The sequence below is a fragment of the Nomascus leucogenys genome, chromosome 18, assembly GCF_006542625.1.
Source record: "Nomascus leucogenys isolate Asia chromosome 18, Asia_NLE_v1, whole genome shotgun sequence".
Lineage (NCBI taxonomy): Eukaryota > Metazoa > Chordata > Mammalia > Primates > Hylobatidae > Nomascus > Nomascus leucogenys.
Genome location: NC_044398.1, coordinates 94,185,634 through 94,209,553, shown reverse-complemented (window position 1 = coordinate 94,209,553; position 23,920 = coordinate 94,185,634). Strand labels below are relative to the sequence as shown.

At 45.5% G+C, this 23,920-nt stretch overlaps 1 protein-coding gene across 2 annotated transcripts in view; it reads right to left on the bottom strand.

The window, feature by feature from the left end:
• The window catches only part of USP7 (ubiquitin specific peptidase 7), a 75,513-nt gene that overhangs the window by 34,332 nt on the left and 17,261 nt on the right, over positions 1-23,920 (bottom strand). Inside the window, exons 1-2 of one of the 2 annotated variants that reach the window (XM_030797945.1) lie at positions 5,066-5,170; positions 4,152-4,326 (exon numbers count right to left, since the gene is read on the bottom strand). Coding sequence is in view for 1 of the 2 variants with exons in the window: in XM_003269264.3 (XP_003269312.1) it covers positions 5,066-5,170 (105 nt within the window). In the remaining variant the exon portion in view is untranslated. Of the gene's footprint in view, positions 1-4,151; positions 4,327-5,065; positions 5,171-23,920 lie in introns of those variants that run through there. The other variant, XM_003269264.3, reaches the window with a different exon arrangement.

Below are 23,920 nucleotides of genomic sequence, written 5' to 3'. Positions count from 1 at the left end.
TCTGGTTTTTAAAATAGCACTTCTGGAAGTTACCATGACACTCACAAAACGCAGGCCTCAACAAAATGAGACTACTAGCTTGCCCGCTTTACACAGCCCATGTATACAGAACTGCACAGAAGCAACCAAATGGAAAATCACTGCAGGACCTAAAAAGCTAAAGAAACAAGGTTATGCCTCTCTTCCAACTAATCTATTTTCTATAATTCAGCTCTTTATAGGGTTTTATTTTATGTATACAAAATCAATACATATTATAAGTGCTTTTTGAACTTTCACCCTGTACATTAAATTTCCCAAGGTATTCCTAAAACATTAAAAAGACCCAAACAATGGTGAGACTCAGAATTGAAGTTTGCACTTGATCCACCTGCTGCCCAGCCCCACAGACGCCACCACGCATCCGTCTCTGTGCCCCCGAGTGTGGCACTGCCCTGACACACAGTGGTTAGTTCACAATTAGTGCACTGCACACTCAATTTCAGCCTCACACTCAAGGCACATTTCTTAGAACAGACTTATCAAATCTGCTAAGCACAAAGTTTAGATGACACTTCAGGTGTATTAAAATTTCACCTCGCTTCCTGAAAACTCTTCATACTAATAGAATAATTGAAAACTTTTACTAGGCCTGGTACGGTGGCTCACACTTGTAATCCCAGCACTTTGGGAGGCAGAGGAGGGTGGATCAGGAGGTCAGGAGATCGAGACCATCCTGGCTAACACGGTGAAATTCCATCTCTACCAAAACTACAAAAAATTAGCTGGGCGCAGAGGCTGGGGCCTGTAGTCCCAGCTACTAGGGAGGCTGAGGCAGGAGAATCGCGTGAACCCAGGAGGCAGAGCTTGCAGTGAGCTGAGATATCGCCACTGAACTCCAGCCTGGGCGACAGAGCGAGACTCTGTCTCAAAAAAAAAAAAAAAAAAAAAAAAAGAAAAAGAAAAACTTTTACTAAAAAACAAAAGGTCGGCCAGGTGCGGTGGCTCCCGCCTATAATCCCCCAGCACTTTGGGAAGCAGAGGCGGGCAGATCACCTGAGGTCAGGAGTTTGAGACCAGCCTGCCCAACGTGGCGATACCCCGTCTCAACTAAAAATACAAAAATTAGCTAGGTGTGGTGGTGCGTGCCTGTAACCCCAACTACTTGGGAGGTCGAGGCAGGAGAATCGCTTGAACCTGGGAGCTGAGATCACGCCACTGCACTCCAGCCTGGGCAACAAGAGCTAAAAACTCTGGTCTCCAAAAAAAGTCAAGATAGGAGGGCCAATAAAAAGGAGAAGTGGTCTTGGAAATTAGCTTTCACAGATACGGTCAGGCAGATTGTCCTCCCACGAGTTATTACATGAGACTGAGTCGATGGAGATCTTTGCCCAAGAAAATAGTTAACAGTACACTGGATCCTATGTACTATTTTTTGCAACTTCCAAGTATACTAGAGATTAGCAAGGACACCCACATTCACTGCAAAATTAGCGCTTCATGCACAAAGAGTCCAATCTGCCTGGATGCCACAAAGACTCCAATCTGCCTCGATGCCACTAACATTACCAGAGCACCATTTTATTACCGCATGCTTCTTTTTATTGTAAATGACAGAGCAACAAACTTCTGCAAACTGGTGTCACCACAAATCCTCAACCAGATTCCTTGATAACTCACTACCTTCCAATCTGGCCCCTGGAGACTCTTGTAGCAGGGGCAGTGACAATTACCTACAGCACGAAGTTCCCACTGTGCATTTTGTTACACCAATTTTATCCTCCCAGGGCAAAGGCCAATGGACCGGCCTGGGCTTCAGTTGCAAAAAGAAGGGTAGGCCACGCGCAGTGGCTCACGCCTATAATCCCAGCACTCTGGGAGGCCGGGGTAGGCGAGACGGATCATGAGGTCAGGAGTGCGAGACCAGCAGCCTGGCCAACATAGCGAAACCTTGTCTCTACTAAAAATACAAAAAATTAGCCAGGCGTGGTGGCAGGTGCCTGTAGTCCCAGCTGCCTGGGAGGCTGAGGCAGGAGAATCGCTTCAACCCAGGAGGCAGAGGGTGTGGTGAGCCGAGATTGCGGCACTGCACTCCAGCCTGGCCAAAAAGAAAAAAAGAAAAAGAAGAAAAAAAAAAAAGAAACAAAGTTAAAGAAAAACACAATACTTCAAATTTTTGAATCAGAAAGGTTGGTATGAAATTTCTCCAAATGGTGCTGTTGCAGTGATTTTAGCAAAGTTCAGCTCTTCATTCTAATACAAGTTCTTGCAAGTCCTAGTCAATTCCCACAATTAGTTTCATGGAGAACAACATTCTAAATCTAGATCCATCTAGATCTTCAGAGGCCACATTTGCTCTAAAACTTCCTTGGTGGCTCACGCTTACAGTCCCATTACTTTGGGAGGCCAAGGCAGGTGGATCACCTGAGGTCAGGAGTTCAAGACCAGCCTGGCCAACATGGTGAAACCTTGTCTCTACTAAAAACACAAAAATCAGCCAGGCGTGGTGGCATGTGCCTGTAATCCCAGCTACTCGAGAAGCTGAGGCAGGAGAATCGCAAAAACCCAGGAGGTGGAGGCTGCAGTGAGCTGAGATCTCACCACTGTACTCTAGCCTGGGCGACACAACAAGAACCTATCTCAAAATAAAATAAAATAAAACTTCCTTGGGCCAAGTGCAATGGGTCATGCCTATAATCCCAACACACTGGGAGGCCAAGGCAGGAGAACTGCTTGAGCCCAGAAGTTCAAGACCAGCCTGGGCAACACAGTGACATCCCATCACTACAAACAATTAGCCACACGTGGCGGTACTTCCTTGGTCATCTCATGAAAAGCAGTGAATGAGGAACTAAAAGTAGAATGAGTAGATACAGTAAAAGATAATTCTGATACTTGCCAATAATTCTATGTTAACAGGATTTTAAAATAAGTTTTCTTCCTCAACTATATATGTCTTCCATCTCTTTCTGTCATTAGCTATTTAGCATCTTACACAAGAAATGTCCCTTACTAAGAAGTCTTCTGTGCAAATCAGTCAAGTCGCTGATAGTTTGGCTACAGACAAAACTTCTAATGAGGTGCTTCCCAGATTGTGTGTCCTAGTCTGAAATGGACACTCAACACTCAAGGAAACAGGACACTCAAAAAAAGGGGAGCTCTGAAGTTCAGAGTCTTAGGGAATCATTAACAAAAACTTCTTTTGGAGAAGCAATTTATGTTGCTTCTGATATGACAACCCTGAGATTTATGACGGTAAATAAAGCTTGCTTAGCCCAGCACATGTCCAACTTCCTAGAATCCTGTGCATTTTTCACAACACACTTATCCCCTGAAGAAGAGGGATGCGCAATTTGTACTGCAGCTGGAAAACGCTGCCCTCAGCTACAAGTTCTTCTCCTACAGTCAGGACCACCTCCCTCCCGTGCACTTTGCCATCAGAAAGATATCACATGCTGGGTCTTTCAACTGCAACCACAGTTCCAAACCAAGGAAAGGCGCTACTGAAGATTACTCAACCCTCTCGGATTATAGGCTTTTTCCATCAAGGAGGTCACAAGAAGGGCATTTCCACTTTCGGGTCCTATGGCGTGGCACCACTGTCTACTAATTTAGTGAAGTGTACCTCAAAAGGAAGGGGACTTTTACCCATATTGTCCCCTCATAAGTCATTCTCCCCAGGAGACACCTGACAATGTCTAGAGACATGTCATGACTGCAAGCGGGGGGCAGCGGCCATGGGCATCCTGGAATGCACAAGACAGCCTCCCACAACCAAGAATTATCCAAGTTGCCATGAGAAGCTGAGAAGCTCCGCCCTATATCTATGTCTCCTCCCAAGACCTCCCCCCTAAAAAAAAGAAAAAAACAGTAGGGAAATGTTGGAAAAGATTGCTCTGTGGGAACTACACCGGGAATGCTCCGATAGGGCAGGGCCTGTCACTGCTACACAAGTGGCTAGAATTGATCCCAAACGCACACCTGGCGCCTCAGAGCTGGCCATGCCTTCCCAAATGCACTCACTCAACCGCTTTCAGCATCTCTGATGTCTGAAGTAAAACCTCCAAAAGCCCAACAACCAGCGAGACCACACCCACACCGTTGCCCTTGTCTACGGTGGAAAGCGCACTCCACAGGTAACAAAGCAGCGGGTTTAGACCACGCCTTTTTACCTTCCTCAGATATTGCCTCAGCCAGCTGCCAGGGGTAAACCGCACTGTGAGAGAACTCTCAACTACGGCTGCAGTTTCTCATGGAGGCTGAACTTTTGGCAGGAGGTCTGAACAGCAGTCCTTCTGGTGGTGCAGCCCGTGACTGATGGTTTCTTTCAACTGCCCCGTTACTCCCCTGGGAAGGACACAACCCTCATGAGGATTGATGGACATGCTTTTTGACAGAACATGGTTTCATATTACACTCAAGACTCCAGGGGCTGCATACTGCAATTACTGGCTGCTCCCTACTCACAAGTGTGACCTTGCAAATGTTGAGGTCACTAATCTGATAAATTTAAAGAAGGAATGGTCTCGGAAGACAAAACTGATTTCCTACACAAAAAATGTCCATGCACATACATATGAGTATGCTTTCTCACAGAGAAGCTATAGACCAAAACTCAGTGAGGGAGAATGAAGGCCAAAGCTTGAATCTGATTTCATCCCTAACAGGAGCGGGGAGGGATTCTCAGCTATCATCAACTGATATACACCCTGCAATGAGAATGCAATGGAAAGCCAAGTTCCAATGTCTGCACGTATCTTGCTGCAAACAAACAGGAAGGAGAGTAAGACATGCTTGTTGTTCCCAATACTAGCAGTGGCTGGAGACCTGCAGGCATGAGTAAATACCCACCTATTACATTTAAACCTACATTACACCTCCTCGCCTAGGCTAGGGAGACTCTACTTACCTGGAAATGGTGTAGGCAATCTTGAAACTCAAAACCCAAACAGGATTTTCCTCAGTTACAGCCTCCTGAAAACTAGCTACACTCAAGCTCAGAAGTACCCAAGGAAAAAACATGGATCTGAATCTGTTTTCTGAAAGGTTTCCGCCCGCTGCGAGGAGGCGAACCACAGGCACTTACCATCCTCCATGTCCTCCTCCGCGTTGTTGTGTCCATCACTCAGGGCCACATTCCCGTTGATCACAGGGTTCTGAGTAATTCTTGGTGGGTCATCTGTATCTCCAGCTTTAAAGAAGAAAAAGAAATTCCACGAGTTTTACATTTATGGCTTTAATGGAATAAGCAAAATATAAACTTATACTTTTGATGTTGCCTAATCATTAATAAATTCCAATTGTAACACAATAAAGGTTCATTCTAATCCAAAAAATATTTATACTAACGTTTACTATGTATAAACTTTCGTTGTTTCAAAACACTAAATGGAATTTGAAAACAAGCTATACCACACTGTAATTGGCTTTATTTGCAATGATATTCTGCACAAAACTTTTTATGTAAAATCTCTTATGGAGGCCAGGCATGGTGGCTCATGCCTGTAATCCTGGCATTTTGAGAGGCCAAGGCGGACAGATCACCTGAGACCAGGAGTTCGAGACTAGGCTGGCCAACATGGTGAAACCCCGTCTCTACTAGAAATGCAAAAATTAGCCGGGTGTGGTGGCGCATGCCTGTAATCCCACCTATTCGGCAGGGTGAGGAATGAAAATCACTTGAACTCAGGAGGCGGAGGGTGCGGTGAGCCAAGATCGTGCCACTGCACTCCAGCCTGGCCGACAGGGTGAGACTCAGACTCAAATTAAAAAAAAAAAAAAAAAAAAAAATTCCTTAGGTAGTTCTTACTTTACAATAGCTAATCAGCGTAAAGAACCTTTATCTAATTGTGCAAAGTCATTATTTTACTATAGGTTTCCTAGTAATTAAAACAACTCTACAGGCAATTTTGTTGTGAAGATTGCTGAACATATGCAAATGGTATACATTAAAACAAATATTTTAAACTTTTTCCATCATGAACACATGCCAGTATCTGGTTTGTTTTTTTGTTTGTTTGTTTTTTTTCTGAGACAGAGTCTCGCTCTGTCCCTGAGCCTGGAGTGCTGTGGGCAATCTCAGCTCACTGCTACCTCTGCCTTTCCAGTTCAAACCATTCTCCTGCCTCAGCCTCCTGAGTAGCTGGGATTACAAGCACGTGCCACCACACCCCAGCTAATTTTTTGTATTTTTAGTAGAGATGTGGTTTCACCATGTCGGTCAACTGGTCTCGAACTTCTGGCCTCAAGTGACCCACCTGCCTTGGCCTCCCAAAGTGCTGGGATCGCCCACCCATGGCCAATGTCTTAAAACATCAAATCATCATCCTCAAGGTGTCAGTGGACAATTACTGTATAATTATGTAAAGAGCCTGCAAAGTATTTAGGAAAGGATAAAACTGTTTGATCACTCTAAATGCAGGCTAAATGCTTGGGCTGAAAAACACATATAACTCAAGTTCGGATTCAAAACATTTTAAGTTACCATTGGCAAATAAGGTGTAAATTACAACAACATTCCAATCACTTTTCGTTAATTTCAAAGCATAAATTTCTCACTCTGACACAGGTGGTTCTTCTACAAGCAGAATAATCACAGCAGGACTTTTAGGTTTTACCTAGGTTCACACGTCCCATTTAAATCAATTTGTTTTTCCACATATTAGAATAGCTCACTGCAACTAATGCTGGCCCCACGGTTGCCCACACAGTTGGCTTTCCCTGGTGCATTGGACACCAACAGAAATTAAGAATCTCAACTGCAGACAGGAGATGTGCTTTTTAACAGCCAGGTAGTTGTGTGTGTGGTCTTCACAATTTCAAAGCCTTTCTGCCATTCGAACCAACAAGTAATCTGATTCAGCACCACGGACAGTGCCATGCTCACTTCCTCCTCCCGGAACTCTCCAAAACCCCAATGCTTAGATTATATCATAAACCTCTCCAATAATTCCTGAATAAAATGGTACTCCCCACGACCCAAGCATCTCAAAACATACAAAATACCAAGAAACAGGTATTACCATCCAGACATTTAAGATTAAGACATTAAAGATCAATTTCAGTGTTGACAGTCTCTTAATACACTTAATTAATGATGCATTAAAAGTTATTTCTGGTCCGACCCGTGGCCCATTGCCTATAATCCTAGCACTTTGGGAGGCAAAGGTGGGAGAACTGCTTGAGCCCAGGAGTTTGAGACCAACTAGGGAAACATAGTGAGACCTCATTTCAATTTATTATTATTTTTAAAGCTTATTTCTGAAAACATATACACATACTTCTGAACTAGTCCCTAGACCATCATGTCTTGACAGAAATACTGTGGAAGGGGGTTAAGGAAAAGAACGCAGATGTACACTCAAGACACAAGATGGAGAAAAGGAAAAATGTCTTTTTGCTGGTTAACTAGCTCAAATGCTCTAAATCAAACATACGTGCTAAATTAAAAAAAAAAAGAAAAATCAGGTACTCTGAAATGTCTTTCATCCACATTCATTTTCCTAGAACTACATCAAATCTTTAAAAAGTTTTATATTATTTATAAATTGTAAACCAAGGAAAGTGACTGGCCCTAGAAAGTGGAGGAGGCAAGAAGGGAACAGGGCTGGGGATGGACAAAGCAGGCTAGTGCCTTATCTGTGATATTTAAAGATGAAAAATTTTTAAGAAGTAACATATATTTAAACTTAAGAATATATTTATATACTAACTGAAAAGGAAAAAAAAACCTATGAAGGCCTATTAAATAAATTATGGCACATTCCAATGGAATTTTTTTTTTTTTTAGATGGAGTTTTGCTCTTGTTGCCCAGGCTAGAGTGCAGTGGCGAGATCTGGGCTCACTGCAACCTCTGCCTCCGGGATGCCAGCGATTCTCCCGCCTCCGTTTCCCAAGTGGCTGAGATTACAGGTGTGCACCATCACACTTGGCTAATTTTGTATTTTTAGTAGAGACAGGGTTTCATCATGTTGGTCAGGCTGGTCTCCTCCTCTCAGTGATCTCTGGTGGTCAGTGCTGGATCCTCTAAATAATGAATGTTAAAAAAAATTTAGCCAAGCACAGTGGCTCATGCCTATATAATCAATCCCAGCACTTGTGGGAGGCCAGGACGGGACGATTAGTGAGATCCCCAACTCTATTAAAAACAAAAAAATTCAGGTACCAAGCGATATGTATCACATACAACCTCTGTTAGAAAAGGAGAGAGCTGTGTTGAAATAGAAATATATAATTTCATATTTCCCTTTACAAATTCAAAAGCTGTCTACAGAAACAGCAGGATACATAAGAACCTACTAGAGATTAAGGTTACACAGAAGCAACGTAGAGTTTCTTCACTGTATATGCACACACTCACACTATGTGTATGCGCTACAATTTTCTTTCTTCCTTAAAGAGACAAGATCTCACAACGTTGCCCAGGATGGTGTTGAACTGGACTCAAGCAATCCACCCCTCCCAGCCTCCCAAAATGCTGGGATTACAGGCATGTGCCACCCTGCCAGGCCTATACAACCTTTTTTTTTTTTGGAGATGGAGTCTTCCTCTGCCTCGCAGGCTGGAGTGCAGTGGTGTGATCTCGGCTCATTGCAGCCTCCATCTCCTGGGTTCAAGTAATCCTCCTGCCTCAGCCTCCCAAGTAGCTAGGATTACAGCCGTGTGCCACCATGCCCAGCTAATTTTTGTATTTTTAGTAAAGACAGGGTTTCACCATGTTGGCCAGGCTGGTCTCAAACTCATGACCTCAGGTGATCTGCCAGTCTTGGCCTCCCAAAGTGCTGGGATTACAGGCATGAGACACCACGCCTGGCCTATAAATCTTAGAAGTAATTTGCTAGAGGTACACCTAGTACTTTTAACTTCCTTGGTTCAAACTTATCCTACAACAATAGCTTTAAAACATGGTTTTAATGCATGGATGCAAAAATGAGGGTTCATTTTCTGTACATAAAACTTCATGTCTAAAATCAGGATCATATGTAAGTGTAAGCACTCTAAAGCGTGGAAAATAATTGAACTCTACAACTGCTCTGTAATTCTGAGGTACAGCTTATGGTTTCACGAGGTCCAGTAAAATCAGACTAAGACACAAGTGAATTCACAATAGAGCTCAAAGAAGGGCTTGTTTGGGTGACTTGAGAGAGACCGCATCGTCTACAAAAGTTACAGCAATCATAAAAACCAAAATCAATTCAAGAGCACATAACATCTTACAGGATGGGGTGGGGGAAATGTGTAAGCTCTACCCCCCATTTTTCAGCAGTGGGATTAACTGCAGTGTGATGACTCAAGAAAGCCTATTATTTTCTTTTTTTTTTTTTTTAAGACAGAATCTTGCTCTTTTGCACAGGCCGGAGTGCAGTGGTGCTATCTCGGCTCACTGCAAGCTCCGCCTCCTGGGTTCACGCCATTTTCCTGCCTCAGCCTCCCGAGTAGCTGGGACTACAGGTGCCCGCCACCGCGCCCAGCTAATGTTTTTTGTATTTTTTTAGTAGAGATGGGGGTTCACCGTGTTAGCCAGGATGGTCTCGATCTCCTGACCTCGTGATCCGCCCACCTCAGCCTCCCAAAGTGCTGGGATTACAGGCGTGAGCCACCGCACCTGGCCAAGAAAGCCTATTATTTTCTGAAATGGTTTTTGTGTGAAGTTAGGGCTTCTCTGCAGTTGGCCTTGAAAAAGCAAAGCAAGCAGAGCTCTGCGGTTGCCACAGAATCTGAGCAAGACCCCAGCTTTTACATCCAAATTAACACATCTGAGTTGATTTGGCCAATCTGCCCTTTTCCACCTGACAGGTGCAGAGAAAGTGGTCAAGGCCAGTGGCTGTGAAATGGCAAAAGGCCACTGGTTGGCCACCGAGTACATAAGGGGTGGGTCCTGGCCACCAACAGCCCTATGGGTGCCCAAGCAGCCGCCAAGGTGATTCCAGCCCAGCTCCCAGGGGCAGGAGATCCCATTTTTAAAAGCTCCTCATAAATGAGTTAGCTCCACAAGAGGATTAAAATTTTAATTAAGACATGGTAAATCCCTGGTCCAGAAGTAAATGATGAAAGCACAGGACAGCCACACACACAAGAAATCTGTACTAGGCTTCTAGAAATAGCTTAAATGATAAGGCTGCCTTCTTTTGTTGTTCAAGACAGATGTACAAGATTGGCATGCACATACATTTACTGCCATGTAAGTGTGATGTAATACCAAGTTTTATATCCCACTTTTTCGGAAGTTTTTAAGACTTGGGAACTGATTTGGCCAAACACTTGAGCTAAGGCACTAATTTTTTTTTTTTGAGACAGAGTCTCGTTCTGTCACCCAGGCTGGAGTACAACAGTGTGATCTCGGCTCACTGCAACCTCCCTGGTTCAAGCCTCCTGGGTTCAAGTGATTCTCCCATTCAGCCTCATGAGTACCTGGGATTAAAGGCACCTGCCATCATTCCCGGCTAATTTTTGCAGAGATGGGGTTTTACCATGTTGGCCAGGCTGGTCTCGAACTCCTGACCTCACGTGATCTGCGCACCTCGGCCTCCCAAAGTGCTGGGATTACAGGCGTGAGCCACCATGCCTGGGCTATGGCACTATTTTTGACACAAAATTATCTCAAATAAGACTGGGGGCCGGGCGCTGTGGCTCACGCCTGTAATCCCAGCACTTTGGGAGGCCGAAGCGGGCGGATCACGAGGTCAGGAGTTCAAGACCAGTCTGGCCAACATAGTGAAACACCGTCTCTACTAAAAATACAAAAAATTAGCTGGGTGTGGTGGTATATGCTTGTAATCCCAGCTACTTGGGAGGCTGAGGCAGGAGAATCGTGTGAACTGGGGAGGCAGAGGTTGCTGTGAGCTGAGATCAAGCCACTGTACTCCAGCCCAGGCGACAGTGCAAGACTCCACCTCAAAAAAAAAAAAAAAAAAAAAAAAAAGACTGGGGACATGATTGGCAAACACAAGTGACAATGTGCAATGTCAAACAGACAAGCCCTGGATGAAAAACGTCTGTAGGATATAAAGAAATTACCATCCCATAATATGCATATCCCACCCAGAAATAAAAGACAGTCTCCATTATTGGTGATTGCTAGGCCTTTTAATGCAATATGTATATGAAAAGGCAGAAAATATGTTTTCGAAACACCAAGTAGGCTCCCTGGCTAGTTCCAGGGCCTATATTCCCACCTGCTCTACTGGGCACCTACTCCTATACCGAGCTTTCCTCCCCATGAATTCCATTTGTGATGTCATAACACAGAACTGTTACCCCACCAGAGAACACCTCCCAATCGCTATAGAAGTTAGGTAGACCACTTCAGCACCCGAATCTCACTCCTGAGATAACAGATCACAATAAGCAAGATTCCAACTGGCTGGCTTTGATGTTTTCTGCCACTTCACAAAGATTTATCAATCCTCCCCGAAAAAGCTGGCAGGAGGCGGGGGTTGTGAACACAATAAAACCCTGATGTGTTGAAACTAAAAGTCCATGTCCTGCCACCAGGTGGTGCCTTGTCCATGAAGATCCAGCTCAGCCTCTGAGCCACAGGTGTCTCCACTCAGCCCCCCAGATCCTTCCAATAGTGACAACCTAGTGATCAAAACTACAGCTGTTATTACGGCAGATACGCACGGGCCAACACCTGGTCTCTGGGCAGCTCAAATGGCGCCCTACAGCCAATCTCACCCCACCCCCATCAGTTGACCTTCAACTCCCTCTGGCTTTTGCATGGTCCTCTCTTGACCTCTCATCTCCTCTCCCCACACTGACCTCATTTAAATGTATGACTTAAAATAGAGGCTATAGAGGTAAATTAGAAAGCAGTGATCTTCATGAAGAAATGCTCATCATCACTGGCCATCAGAGAAATGCAAATCAAAACCACAGTGAGATACCATCTCACACCAGTTAGAATGGCCATCATTAAAAAATCAGGAAACAACAGGTGCTGGAGAGGATGTGGAGAAATAGGAAAACTTTTACACTGTTGGTGGGACTGTAAACTAGTTCAACCATTGTGGAAGTCAGTGTGGCGATTCCTCAGGGATCTCGAACTAGAAATACCATTTGACCCAGCCATCCCATTACTGGGTATATACCCAAAGGACTATAAATCATGCTGCTATAAAGACACATGCACACGTATGTTTATTGCGGCACTATTCACAATAGCAAAGAGTTGGAACCAACCCAAATGTCCAACAACGATAGACTGGATTAAGAAAATGTGGCACATATACACCTTGGAATACTATGCAGCCATAAAAAATGATGAGTTCGTGTCCTTTGTAGGGACATGGATGAAACTGGAAAACATCATTCTCAGTAAACTATCGCAAGGACAAAAAACCAAACACCGCATGTTCTCTCTCATAGGTGGGAATTGAACAATGAGAACTCATGGACACAGGAAGGGGAACATCACACTCCGGGGACTGTTGTGGGGTGGGGGGAGAGGGGAGGGAGAGCATTAGGAGATATACCTAATGCTAAATGACGAGTTAATGGGTGCAGGAAATCAACATGGCACATGGATACATATGTAACAAACCTGCACATTGTGCACATGTACCCTAAAACCCTAAAGTATAATAAAAAAAAAAAAAAAAAAGAAAGCAGTGATCTTTATATAAATTTTACTGATACAATTTCTACATGTATAGCCCCAAATATACTTCAGAAGTCTGGCTGAGACATGTCAGTATTGGTTATCTCCATCCATCACCAGCATAAGGAGCCCAACCTGAAAACCTGACTCACCTTCCAGCCCAAGCCTGTGGTTCCCAGCCATCTCTGCATGGCTCTGCAGTGGCGTCTGCTGGGGGATGGGGGAGGTTCTCTTACCCACATCAGAGTGACTGCATAGAATCTCTAGGAGCTCTACCTCAGCATTCTTTTTTATTTTTTAAAGCATCCCGCAGAAGCCTTGTCTTTAGGACCAGAAACATATTCAATCAACATCAATTTAGATAAGGCAGTCCAGGAACAGAAGAGGATATTAATGGAAAAACTGGTGAAATCCTGAAAGAATTTGAGTCTGGTTAACAATAACACACCAATGCCAGTTCCTTGGCTGTGACGAACTCTAGTTTAAAACACTGGATCAAACACCAGTGACAGAAATTGTTAACAACCCAAGAAAGTTGGTGGGGGTCACACAGGAGCTCTGTCATAACTTTGCAACTTTTCTGTACATCTAGAATTACTCCAAAATTAAAAGCTAATTTTAAAACGGCAAAGTAGAATGCCCTCTCAGCCTAACAACCAGGAGGAATAATTGATGTAAGTGAAAAATTTCAGGGCACCTTACCACACATCAGTAATCCCAGGCACTTAGGACCCTGAGGCAGGAAGATCCCTTTAGCCTGGGCAACAGTGAGACTCTGTCTTTTAAAAAAAAAGGATTAACAGGAAACAACGTGCATAAGATAAGCAATCTGGGCCAGGCAGGGTGGCTCAAGCCTGTAATCCCAACACTTTGGGAGGCTGAGGCAGGCAGATCACCTGAGGCCAGAAGTTTGAGACCAGCCTGGCCAACATGGCAAAACCCCATCTCTACTAAAACTACAAAAATTAGCCCGACGTGGTGGCCCATGCCTGTAATCCCAGCTACTCGGGAGGTTGAGGCAGGAGAATCACTTGAACCCAGGAGGCGGAGGTTGCAGTGAACTGAGATCACGCCACTGCACTCCAGCCTAGGGGACAGAGTAAAACTCTTGTCTCAAAAAAAAAAATTAGTAAGTTGGGTGTGGTGGTGCACACCTGTAATCCCAGCCACTTGGGAGGCTGAGGTGGGAGGTAAAGGCTGCAGAGAGCAGCGGCTGCACCACTGCCATTCCAGCCTGGGCAACAAAGCAAGACCCTGTCTCTAAATAGGCTATAAAAAAAATGGAAAAGGAAAAATGTCAGCACTATGCACCTACATAGAAGCATGGCTTAAATTCTCAAGCAATTCAAGGCAGACAAAAAAGCAGTTTGGGAGCTGAAACACAAAACACTTCCCACACAGATGCCAGGAGACAACTGGACAAGAGAATTGCTCAGGAGACCTGTCGCCAGTCTGGGGAGCTTGCATCTACGTGGGCGCAAGAGGGGGAGAGAAAATATTGACCACGTGAGAAGGAACTACCATCTGCTTAAGTATTTCATGAATCAGTAACTCCAATGAGCCCCTATTATGTGCCAGGCCTTGTACAATTCTCAGGTAATCGTCACTGGCCCCAGGGTAAGGTAGGGCAGAATATCCTCCCAATGTTACCAGACCAGGGTCACAGCTGGACTGGCAAAGGCACTGCCAAAAGAGGCCCTAGGCAGGAAGAATGGAAAAGTCCTGAGCAAACAGGCACGACACTCCGAGAAGGCTGAAGTTCTTTGACTACATATGCTTTTAAATATGGATATTCCCAAAATAACCCAGATTCCTGTAGGACTGCTACTACACCATACTATACTGACTTGATTAAACTTTTCTTGATTAAACTTTGAGATAACTGTAGATTCAAACGCAGTCTTAAGAAATAATACAGTCAGTCTTCCACATCTGTGGATTCAACAAACTGCACATCAAAAACACTCGGGGGGCCGGGCGCGGCGGCTGACACCTGTAATCCCAGCACTGTGGGAGGCCGAGGCGGGTGGATCACCAGGTCAGGAGATGGAGACCATCCTGGCTAACACGGTGAAACCCCGTCTCTACTGAAAATACAAAAAATTAGCTGGGCACGGTGGCAGGCGCCTGTAGTCCCAGCTACTCGGGAGGCTGAGGCAGGAGAATGGCGTGAACCCGGGAAGCAGAGTTGCAGTGAGGGGAGATCACACCACTGCACTCCAGCTTGAGCGATACAGCGAAACTCCATCTCAAAAAAAAATTGGCGGGAGGGGAGTCTGTACTAAACATGTACAGATTTTTTTCCACGTCATTATTTCCAAAACAATAGTCTACCAACTATTTACATAGCATTTACACTATATTAGATATTATAAGCAAACCTAGAGATAATTTAAACCATACAGGAAGATGTGTGAAGATTATATGCAAATACTACACTGTTTTGTATGAGGAAGACTTGAGCATCTGTGGATTTTGATACCGAGAGGGGTCCTGGAACCAATCCCTCATTAACACCAACGGACAGAGAGAGGCCACGTACCCTTTTCCTAGTTTCCCCTTACAGCACCACTTTGCAAAACTACCCTGCAGTATCAACAGCCAGCGTCCTGATGTAACCCACCAACCCAATGAAGATTTCTCCACATTTACATGTACTTATGTGTATTTAGTTCTCTGCAATTTTATTTTGTGTGTAGATTTGTGTGTCCACCACCACAGTTAAGTTCCTGAACAGTTCCAACACCACAAGGATCCCTTCGGTGGCCCTGTTATGACCACCCACCCTGGCGTGCGTGCTCCCCCATCATCCCTGGCAACCCTCATATGTTCTGCATCTCTGGGATCTTGTCACTTCACCAATGCTATACAAATGGACACAGTGTGGAATGAGTTGTTCCCTTCTCTGGTATTCTAGGATATCATGGCAGGGATGGATCGCCATTTCACCATTCACTTGCTGACATTCTGCGTCCTTTCCAGATAGAGGAAATTCACAAATAAAGCTGCTATGAAAATATTTGACTGGTCCTGGTTTCTATTTATTTCTACTTTTGAGTTCTCAAAGACGTAAACACAAGCAAGCAAATGTTAGCTAGCAACGATGCAAACGTGAATAAGGAGAAATCAACTGGCCTTCCCCGACTGCTAACATGAAGGAAACCAGGAATGTTTCGCCTCCAGGCATTCTCAATGTAATGTTCATATGTACATATTATGTACATTGTGCATGCACTTTTTCTCATGAAGGAAAACAGATATACTATCCACATTATGTGGGTAGGTTTAGTAACTCCAAAACATTGTCATGATTTATCAACCACTCCCCTAAAGAAGACTGTTTCTGGCCAGGTGCGGTGGCTCACGCCTGTAATCCCAGCACTTTGGGAGGCTGAGGCGGGCAGATCACGAGGTCAGGAGATCGAGACCATCCTGGCTAACACGGTGAAATCCCGACTCTACTAAAAATACAAAAATTAGCTAAGCATGGTGGCGCATGCCTGTAATCCCAGCTACTTGGTAGGCTGAGGCACAAGAATCGCTTGAACCAGGGAGGCGAAGGTTGCAGTGAGCTGAGATCACGCCACTGCACTCCAGCCTGGGTGACACAGCAAGACTCTGTCTACAAAAAAAAAGACTGTTTCCATCCAGGTTTTTTCTTTTTTTTCTTTTTTTTGTCCTTTTTTTTTATTATTATACTTTAGGTTTTAGGGTACTTGTGCACAATGTGCAAGTTTGTTACATATGTATCCATGTGCCACGTTGGTTTGCTGCACCCATTAACTCCTCATTTAGCATTAGGTATATCTCCTAATGCTGTCCCTCCCCCCGCCCCCCACCCCACAACAGTCGCTGGAGCGTGATGTTCCCCTTCCTGTGTCCATGAGCTCTCACTGTTCAATTCCCACCCATGAGTGAGAACATGCGGTGTTTCGTTTTTTGTCCTTGCGATAGTTTACTGAGAATGATGGTTTCCAGTTTCATCCACGTCCCTACAAAGGACATGAACTCATCATTTTTTATGGCTGCATAGTATTCCATGATGTATATGTGCCACATTTTCTTAATCCAGTCTATCATTGTTGGACATCCATCCAGGTTTTTTCTTTATTTTTGTGACTCCAAATGATGCTCTCACAAACAGCTCTGTCCTGTGGCTCCCCATTCTGCTGCCTACCTACGCATCCTATAGCCAGGTCACCTGTCTACACATCCTATAACCAGGTCATATACACATCTGGCCTCTGCAAGTAGCTAACCATACTTTGTCCAATGGCAAATGTCAACACTGTTATCCAAGAACCAGAACACCACCAAATGCTCTGGCGAGCTCCAGCACAGTGTTCAGGAGAACTCTTCAGCTTCTTGAACACAATGAGAGGCAGAAGGTGTACTAGGAATGTCCAAGAAGCTGAGTGCCACCATCAGGGCTGTTGATCAGAGTGGGAGGGCAGGGGTTACCTTGGGACCAGGCAACCCAGGGCAGGAGGTGGGGCAGTTACAGCAATGGCCCCCACATCAGGAAGGAAGAGGTGGGAGCCTGTGAGCTCCCAAGGCATCCACAGAAACAGGGACGATGGCGGTAGCCAAAAAAGACGGAGTTACCACACTCCCTAAGAAGCTCCTGACAGCCATCTTCTGGACATTTCCAGGGAGTGGGAAAGATCAGAGGCTGTGGAGTGAGATCAATCCCCTCTGCGAGGTGTCTCCTAGGTGAAGCTCAAGCTGGCTTCAGGTAGGGCCCTGGAATATTAGCCGGACGTGGTGGCGCACACTTGTAATCCAAGCTACTCGGGAGGCTGAGGCAGGAAAATCGCTTATATACAGTGTCCAGAACCTGGAATATATACAGTCTCCAGAACGTGGAGGTAATCAAGTGGGGGTGAAGGTCATAAAAGGATACAATCAAGTCAGAAACAGCAGGAAATAATTATCTCTCCTCCCACCCCAGGACCCTTCTTCTCGTCCAGCACTCAGGGACTCAAGGTTCACCACCCCTTCCAGCCACTGGTTGGAAAGTGGTAGGTGCTGGCCAGGCCACACTGTCCTTGTTTGCTAACAAGCTGCTGCCCCACTCACATGGGGCCCATGTCCCATGCCCATGGGCCATGAGGACCCCCCCCCCCAAATACTTCCCAGCCCTCACGCTCTCTGTGCCTGACTGGACACCTGAAACCTCTTGGAAGGAACCAATTCCAGAACATGAACCTAAGTGGAAAAATTCAACTATGCTCAAAAATAATCCTGAAAGCACCTTTCTAAGCTGTTGCCACTAGCTAGGATTTCATGCATCCCCTAAAGGGTGGACATACCCTATATATCCTGCAGTCTGCAGTTAACAACTCTTTTAGGCCGGGCGCGATGGCTCAAGCCTGTAATCCTAGCACTTTGGGAGGCCGAGGTGGGCGGATCACGAGGTCAGGAGTTCGAGACCATCCTGGCCAACATCGTGAAACCCTGTCTCTACTAAAAATACAAAAAAATTAGCAGGGCGTGGTGGCAGACGCCTGTAGTCCCAGCTACTCGGGAGGCTGAGGCAGGAGAATGGCGTGAACCCAGGAGGCAGAGTTTGCAGTGAGCCGAGATGGTGCCACTGCACTCCAGCCTGGGGGACACAGCCAGACTCTGTCTCAAAAAAACAAAACAACACCAAAAAAAAAAAAAAAAAAAAAAAAAAAAACAACTCTTTTAACAAAGGCAACATTTTATTCTGTAGCCTAATACATTACTTTTCAAGGCAGGAAGGACCTGAGAGGTAAAGGCATGTATCTCCAGCCGCAGTTCAGCAGAGCCCACCCACTTCTCGCCGGTCAACCGACATGTCCAGTAACTTGCACGTGCCCCAAGCATGGCTGGGCCCAGGGTTCGGTAGGGAACTGGGTGGACAAGCCCCCTGGTCTCCTGGTGCTCACTAGAAAGTGCGAGGCAAATCCCTTGGTGATCACTGCAATAGAGGGCAAACAGCACACAGTGACAGCCACGGGGCTGGTTCATGTCCCTTAGTCATGAAGGAGGAGACAACTGGGTGGCAAGCACAGAGTGCAAGAAGCCTGCCTGCCAGAGATGGAAAAGTGCCGTCCAGGTAGAGCAAACCGCAACAGGAACAAGAACAGGAACAGGGCAGTGGGAAGGGGGTGGGTGGGAAGTAGAAGGTGGGCAGGGCCTAGGCTGTGGAGGGCCTTGAAGGCCATGATAAGGATTCTTAACTTCACTCTAAAATGTTCCCTCCCAGCAGGTGCTCCACCCAATGAACAGGAAGCCATCCGTGTCCTTGGGAGGTAATGGGACACTCGGGGTGACTGGGATGCCTGGTGGAGAGCTCTGTCGGACCTGAGACAGCCCCAGCATGGGAATCCTGGTGCCAGCCCTTGCCAAATATCACAGCAGTGGCGTTTGTCCCACCCTTATCACATGCTAGGGGTCTCCCTACAAGCTCCTTTGCTGTTCTGCAGGACTGTGAGGGTGTGACCACCCGCACCTCACCCCAGCCTGTCAAAGTAGATCCCTGTGTACTCTAAAACAGGGGCCCTCCTAAGTAACTCTGAATTCCCCTGGTCTTATTAACAATATTTGGCTTATGGCTTATTTATTTTTTGAGACAGGGTCTCGCTCTGTTGGGCAGGCTGGAGTGCAGTGCTGACACCATGGCTCACTGCAACCATGACCTCTCAGGCTCAAGAAATCCTCCCACCTCAACCTCCCGAGTGGCTGGGACTACAGGTGCACACCACCACACTCAGCTAGTTTCTGTATTTTTTGTAGAGATTGGGTCTCACTACGTTGTCCAGGCTGGTCTTGAACTCCTGGCCTCAAGCAATCTCCCAGCTCGGCCTCCAAAAGTGTCGGGGTTACAGACATGAGCCACCACGTCCAGCCACTTTGTGATTTTATACACTCTAGTTATTTGGCCATATGCACCCTCATTAGGCTGGCTGGAAAGCCATTTCCAGGGGACAGTCCTATCCTACTAAGCTAGGTTGCCTTCAGTCCTGTGCCTTTTCAGGCACTGCGGGCCCTGAGGTCAGCCACCCACCTGGCTTTAAGGCACTGGAGCCTGAGTGTTCGAAGTGGACCCACTTTGACAGTTTGTTCTATATGCTGAAATAATCCTGATGTAAATTAGCTATATGAAAACCAAGCCCCAAAGAAGGCCACATATAATATGTGATCCTTAAATAAAACTATTTGTTTGGAGCTTTCAGTTTAGCTTCATTATGTAAAAATCATCTGTTCCCTAGAGATCATCCTAACTACCAAAAGTGCCTATCCAAACACTGATGATTGGTTTTAATGCTGTGTCGCACACTGACAGGGGTTTAAAATACAGCACAAGTAAAGAGCTTATAATTATGCCTGTACTGCTCCTACATGTATAGTTTGCTCCACAAAAGAAACAGGATTATCTGCTCAACTGTGCAGCACAACGCAAGTGGAAGCCGCAGCACGCATGGCCGGAAGCAAGCTACACAGACGCAGTTAGGGCAAGGGATGCCACCACCTGGATGGGGATCTGTGACACACAAGAGCCAAAGGATTAACACCGAGAATGCAGGGCCCCAATGCCATGAGAAACACAAAGGACTAACCAACAGGCTCCACTTCCCTCGTTAACATGGGATACCACTCTTCCTCTACTGGATTAATGGTGAAAAGCAATGGAGATACCCACCAGTACTGAAGGTCTAGCATATGGGTAGCGTCAAATGGCTGGCGGGAACACACTTTTCTAGAGTTAAACTGTCCTTCCCAAAGGCAATATGTATCAAAACCAAAATGGTGAATGTCCTTTCACTCATTTTGAAATGTCACCACAAAAACCCATTCCCCAAGAAAATGAGCATTCATACCCGGGGATAAACACAAACAGTGCTTCCTGCACTGACACACAACTTTAAATTAAACATAAGTTTAATTTTTTACAGGAAAACATTTTGGTTTTTAAAATTTCATTTCTCTATTAAATTTATTTTATTGCTTATTCTACAATAATTGGGTTTTAAGGCAAAACTGTAAGGTGCAGGGGAGGCAGTATCCAGGAGTTCAAGACCAGCCTGGGCAAACACAGGGAGACCCCCATCTCTAAAATTAAAAACAAACAAAAAAGAATGAACTGGGATGGTATCCATAATACATCAAGTATATAATGGTAGTTCCCTCTGAGGAACAGAAACTCTCCTTCTTGCCTTTTTGCTTGCATGTTTGAATGTTTCTGGGAATATGCATTATTCTTAAAACAAAAGCAAAAATACGCAGAGCAACAGAGGTGCAAAAAAAGCACAGCCAAAATACTGGCTGAGGCTTGACACCCCCTTGGCAGCTGAGAGAGGGGGTGCAACAGCTGCCCTCGTGGAGTCAGGAGGAGGCCAGTGTCCCGGAACAAAGGAATTGCCTGGGCTATTTGTGGCCTGGAAGGTCCATTTACACCTTGGCAACTAACTAGCAGCTTCCTCTCTTAAATGTCTGTTTTTCCCTAAAAATTATTTGAAAAGACAGGCCAGTTTGGGGACTGGGGATGAGGTCAGAGGTAGAAAGGAGATTTTTATACAAACTGTTGGTTGCGCTAATTTAAGTCCTTTAAAAATAGTCAAACATAACCAACTTCAAACAGTTGCCTTTATTTGAATAAAACCACAAATGGGAACAACCTAGTACAGAAAGAAAACTACTTCTTTTCTTTTGCACCATGTCACAGGCTGCCAGTCTACTGTAGGCCACCGGAGTCACAGAACACCATTCAGATTTTAATCTCCTTCAGAGGAGACCTACGCAGACTCTCATGGAACACCTGCAATTCAAGGGCTGTCAGATCTTTTGAAAAACTAGCGTCAAAGGTATTTTGAAAAGTTCCTGGCGGCTGCACACGGTGGCTCATGCCTGTAATCCCAGCACTTGGGAGGCTCGGGGGGCGGGAGGCAGATGGAATAAGGTCAGAAGTTCAAGATCAGCCTGGCCAATATGGCAAAACCTTGCCTCTACTAAAAATACAAAAATCAGCCGGGTGGGCCGGACGCAGTGGCTCACGCCGGTAATCCCAGCACTTTGGGAGGCCAAGGCAGGTAGATGACCTGAGGTCAGGAGTTCAAGACCAGCCTGACCAAGATGATGAAACCCCATCTCTACTAAAAATACAGAAATTAGCTGGGCGTGGTGGCGGGCGCCTGTAATCTCAGCTACTCGGGAGGCAGAGGTTGCAGTGAGCCGAGATCCTGCCATTGCACGCCAGCCTGGGCAACAAGAGCGAAATTCCATCCTCAAAAAAAAAAAAAAAAATAGCCAGGTGTGGTGGTGCACACCTGTAATCCCAGCTACTCGGGAGGCTGAGGCACAAGAATCGTTTGTACCTGGGAGGTGGACATTGCAGTAAGCCAAGACCATGCCACTGTACTCCAGCTTGGGCAACACAGCAAGTTGCTGTCTCAAACAAACAAACAAAAAGTTCCTGGGATGACTAGTTGTCCAGAGAGTAGCAAAGGAAATCTTGTTTTATTTGTTCATGGGGTAGTGGGGGCTTGGGGAACAGTTCAACCTATAAACCAACAGACACCTTGAACATTTCTGTGCACTAGTGATGTACTGTGAATACTAGCCATTCGTAAGAGGTAAAATCACTGAGACTGGGGACATACCGTGCCCGTGGAGTGGGAGACAGCACAGTAAAGATAGTCTCCCCAAATTAATCCATACATTTAAACACAGTCCAATTAAAAAGCAGGATTTTTAATAGCTATGGACAAGCTGATTCTAATATTTATATGGAACAATAAAAGATTGAGTAGGTGAAACAATTTTGAATAACACAGATCCACCGGGTGTGGTGGCTCATACCCTATAATGCCAGCACTTTGGGAAGCCAAGGCAAGAAGACTGCTTGATGCCAGGAGTCAGAAACCAGCCTGGGCAACACAGCGAGACCCCATTTCCAAAAAAAAAAAAAAGTAAAAATTAAAAAACAACAGCACAGATTGAGAAATCACATTACCCGATTGTGAAGCTTCCATAATCAAGGCAGCACTGCTGGCAAAGGAACGGACAGGGGAGAATGGAAGAGTCCAGAAACAGATCCCATTTGATTTTTGACAAAGGTACAAAAGCAATTCAATGGACAAAGACAGTCTCTAACAAAAGTCATGGAACCATGGAACAACTGGACTCTATAGCCCCTCCCCCACAAGACTCTCAACCTAAACCTCACACCTTATACAAAACGTAGCTCACGATGAAATGTAAAACCATAAGACTGTAAGAAAACACAGGAAAACATCTGTCATGATAGGTGGGGCAAATATTTGGACATAATACCAAAAGCAAGATTCAAAAAAACAAAAAAAAAAACGGCAGACGGCAGCGGCTCACGCCGGTAACCCCAGCACTTTGAGAGGCTGAGGCAGGAGGATTACTTGCGGCCAGGAGTTCAAGACCAGCCTGGCCAACATGGTGAAACCGCATCTCTAAAAAGAAAAAAACTAGGCTGGGCCCAGTGGCTTACACTTGTAATCCCAGCACTTTGGGAGGCCGAGGCGGGCGGATCACGAGGTCAGGAGATCGAGACCACGGTGAAACCCCGTCTCTACTAAAAATACAAAAAATTAGCCAGGCGTGCTGGTGGGCGCCTGTAGTCCCAGCTACTCGGAGAGGCTGAGGCAGGAGAATGGCGTGACCCCGGGAGGCGGAGCTTGCAGTGAGCCGAGATCGCGCCACTGCACTCTAGGCCTGGGCGCCTGAGCGAGACTCCGTCTCAAAAAAAAAAAAAAAAAAACTGCTGATCAACTGCACTCCAGAAAGACTTCTGCTCCAGAAAGAAGCTGTTAAGAGAATACACACAAGCTACAGACCAGCAGAAAATATCTGCAAATCGCATATCTTACAAAGACTCAAATCTCAAATATATGAACAGTTCACAAAACTCAACAGCTGGACACAACCCAACTAAAAAGTCAGAACACCTGAACTGGCACTCTGAAGAGCACACAGGCATGGCAAATGCACACCTCCGATAGTCTGGTCACTGGCCTGTACCCCAGCCCCACACGCCGGCAGATGCAAAGGCAGCCTCCACACAGCCACCCACGCTCCACCACTCAACCAACTGCCAGCACACAAAAGGCTCCACCTACAGAGCAAACAGCAGCACGGTTTCCAACAATGCAGATGTCTGGGCATATAAACTCAACTTTTTAATATAACTGTATAATAAAATGTATCAACATTGAGCAGACCTCTATAACTTGATGAATCCGTATTTTCCAAATGGCCAATTAATGCAACTGGAAAAAATCCACTGAAAGTGCATGACGAACTTCAGGTAACGGGGAGGGGGGTAGTTAACCTCCATTAAGTCACCA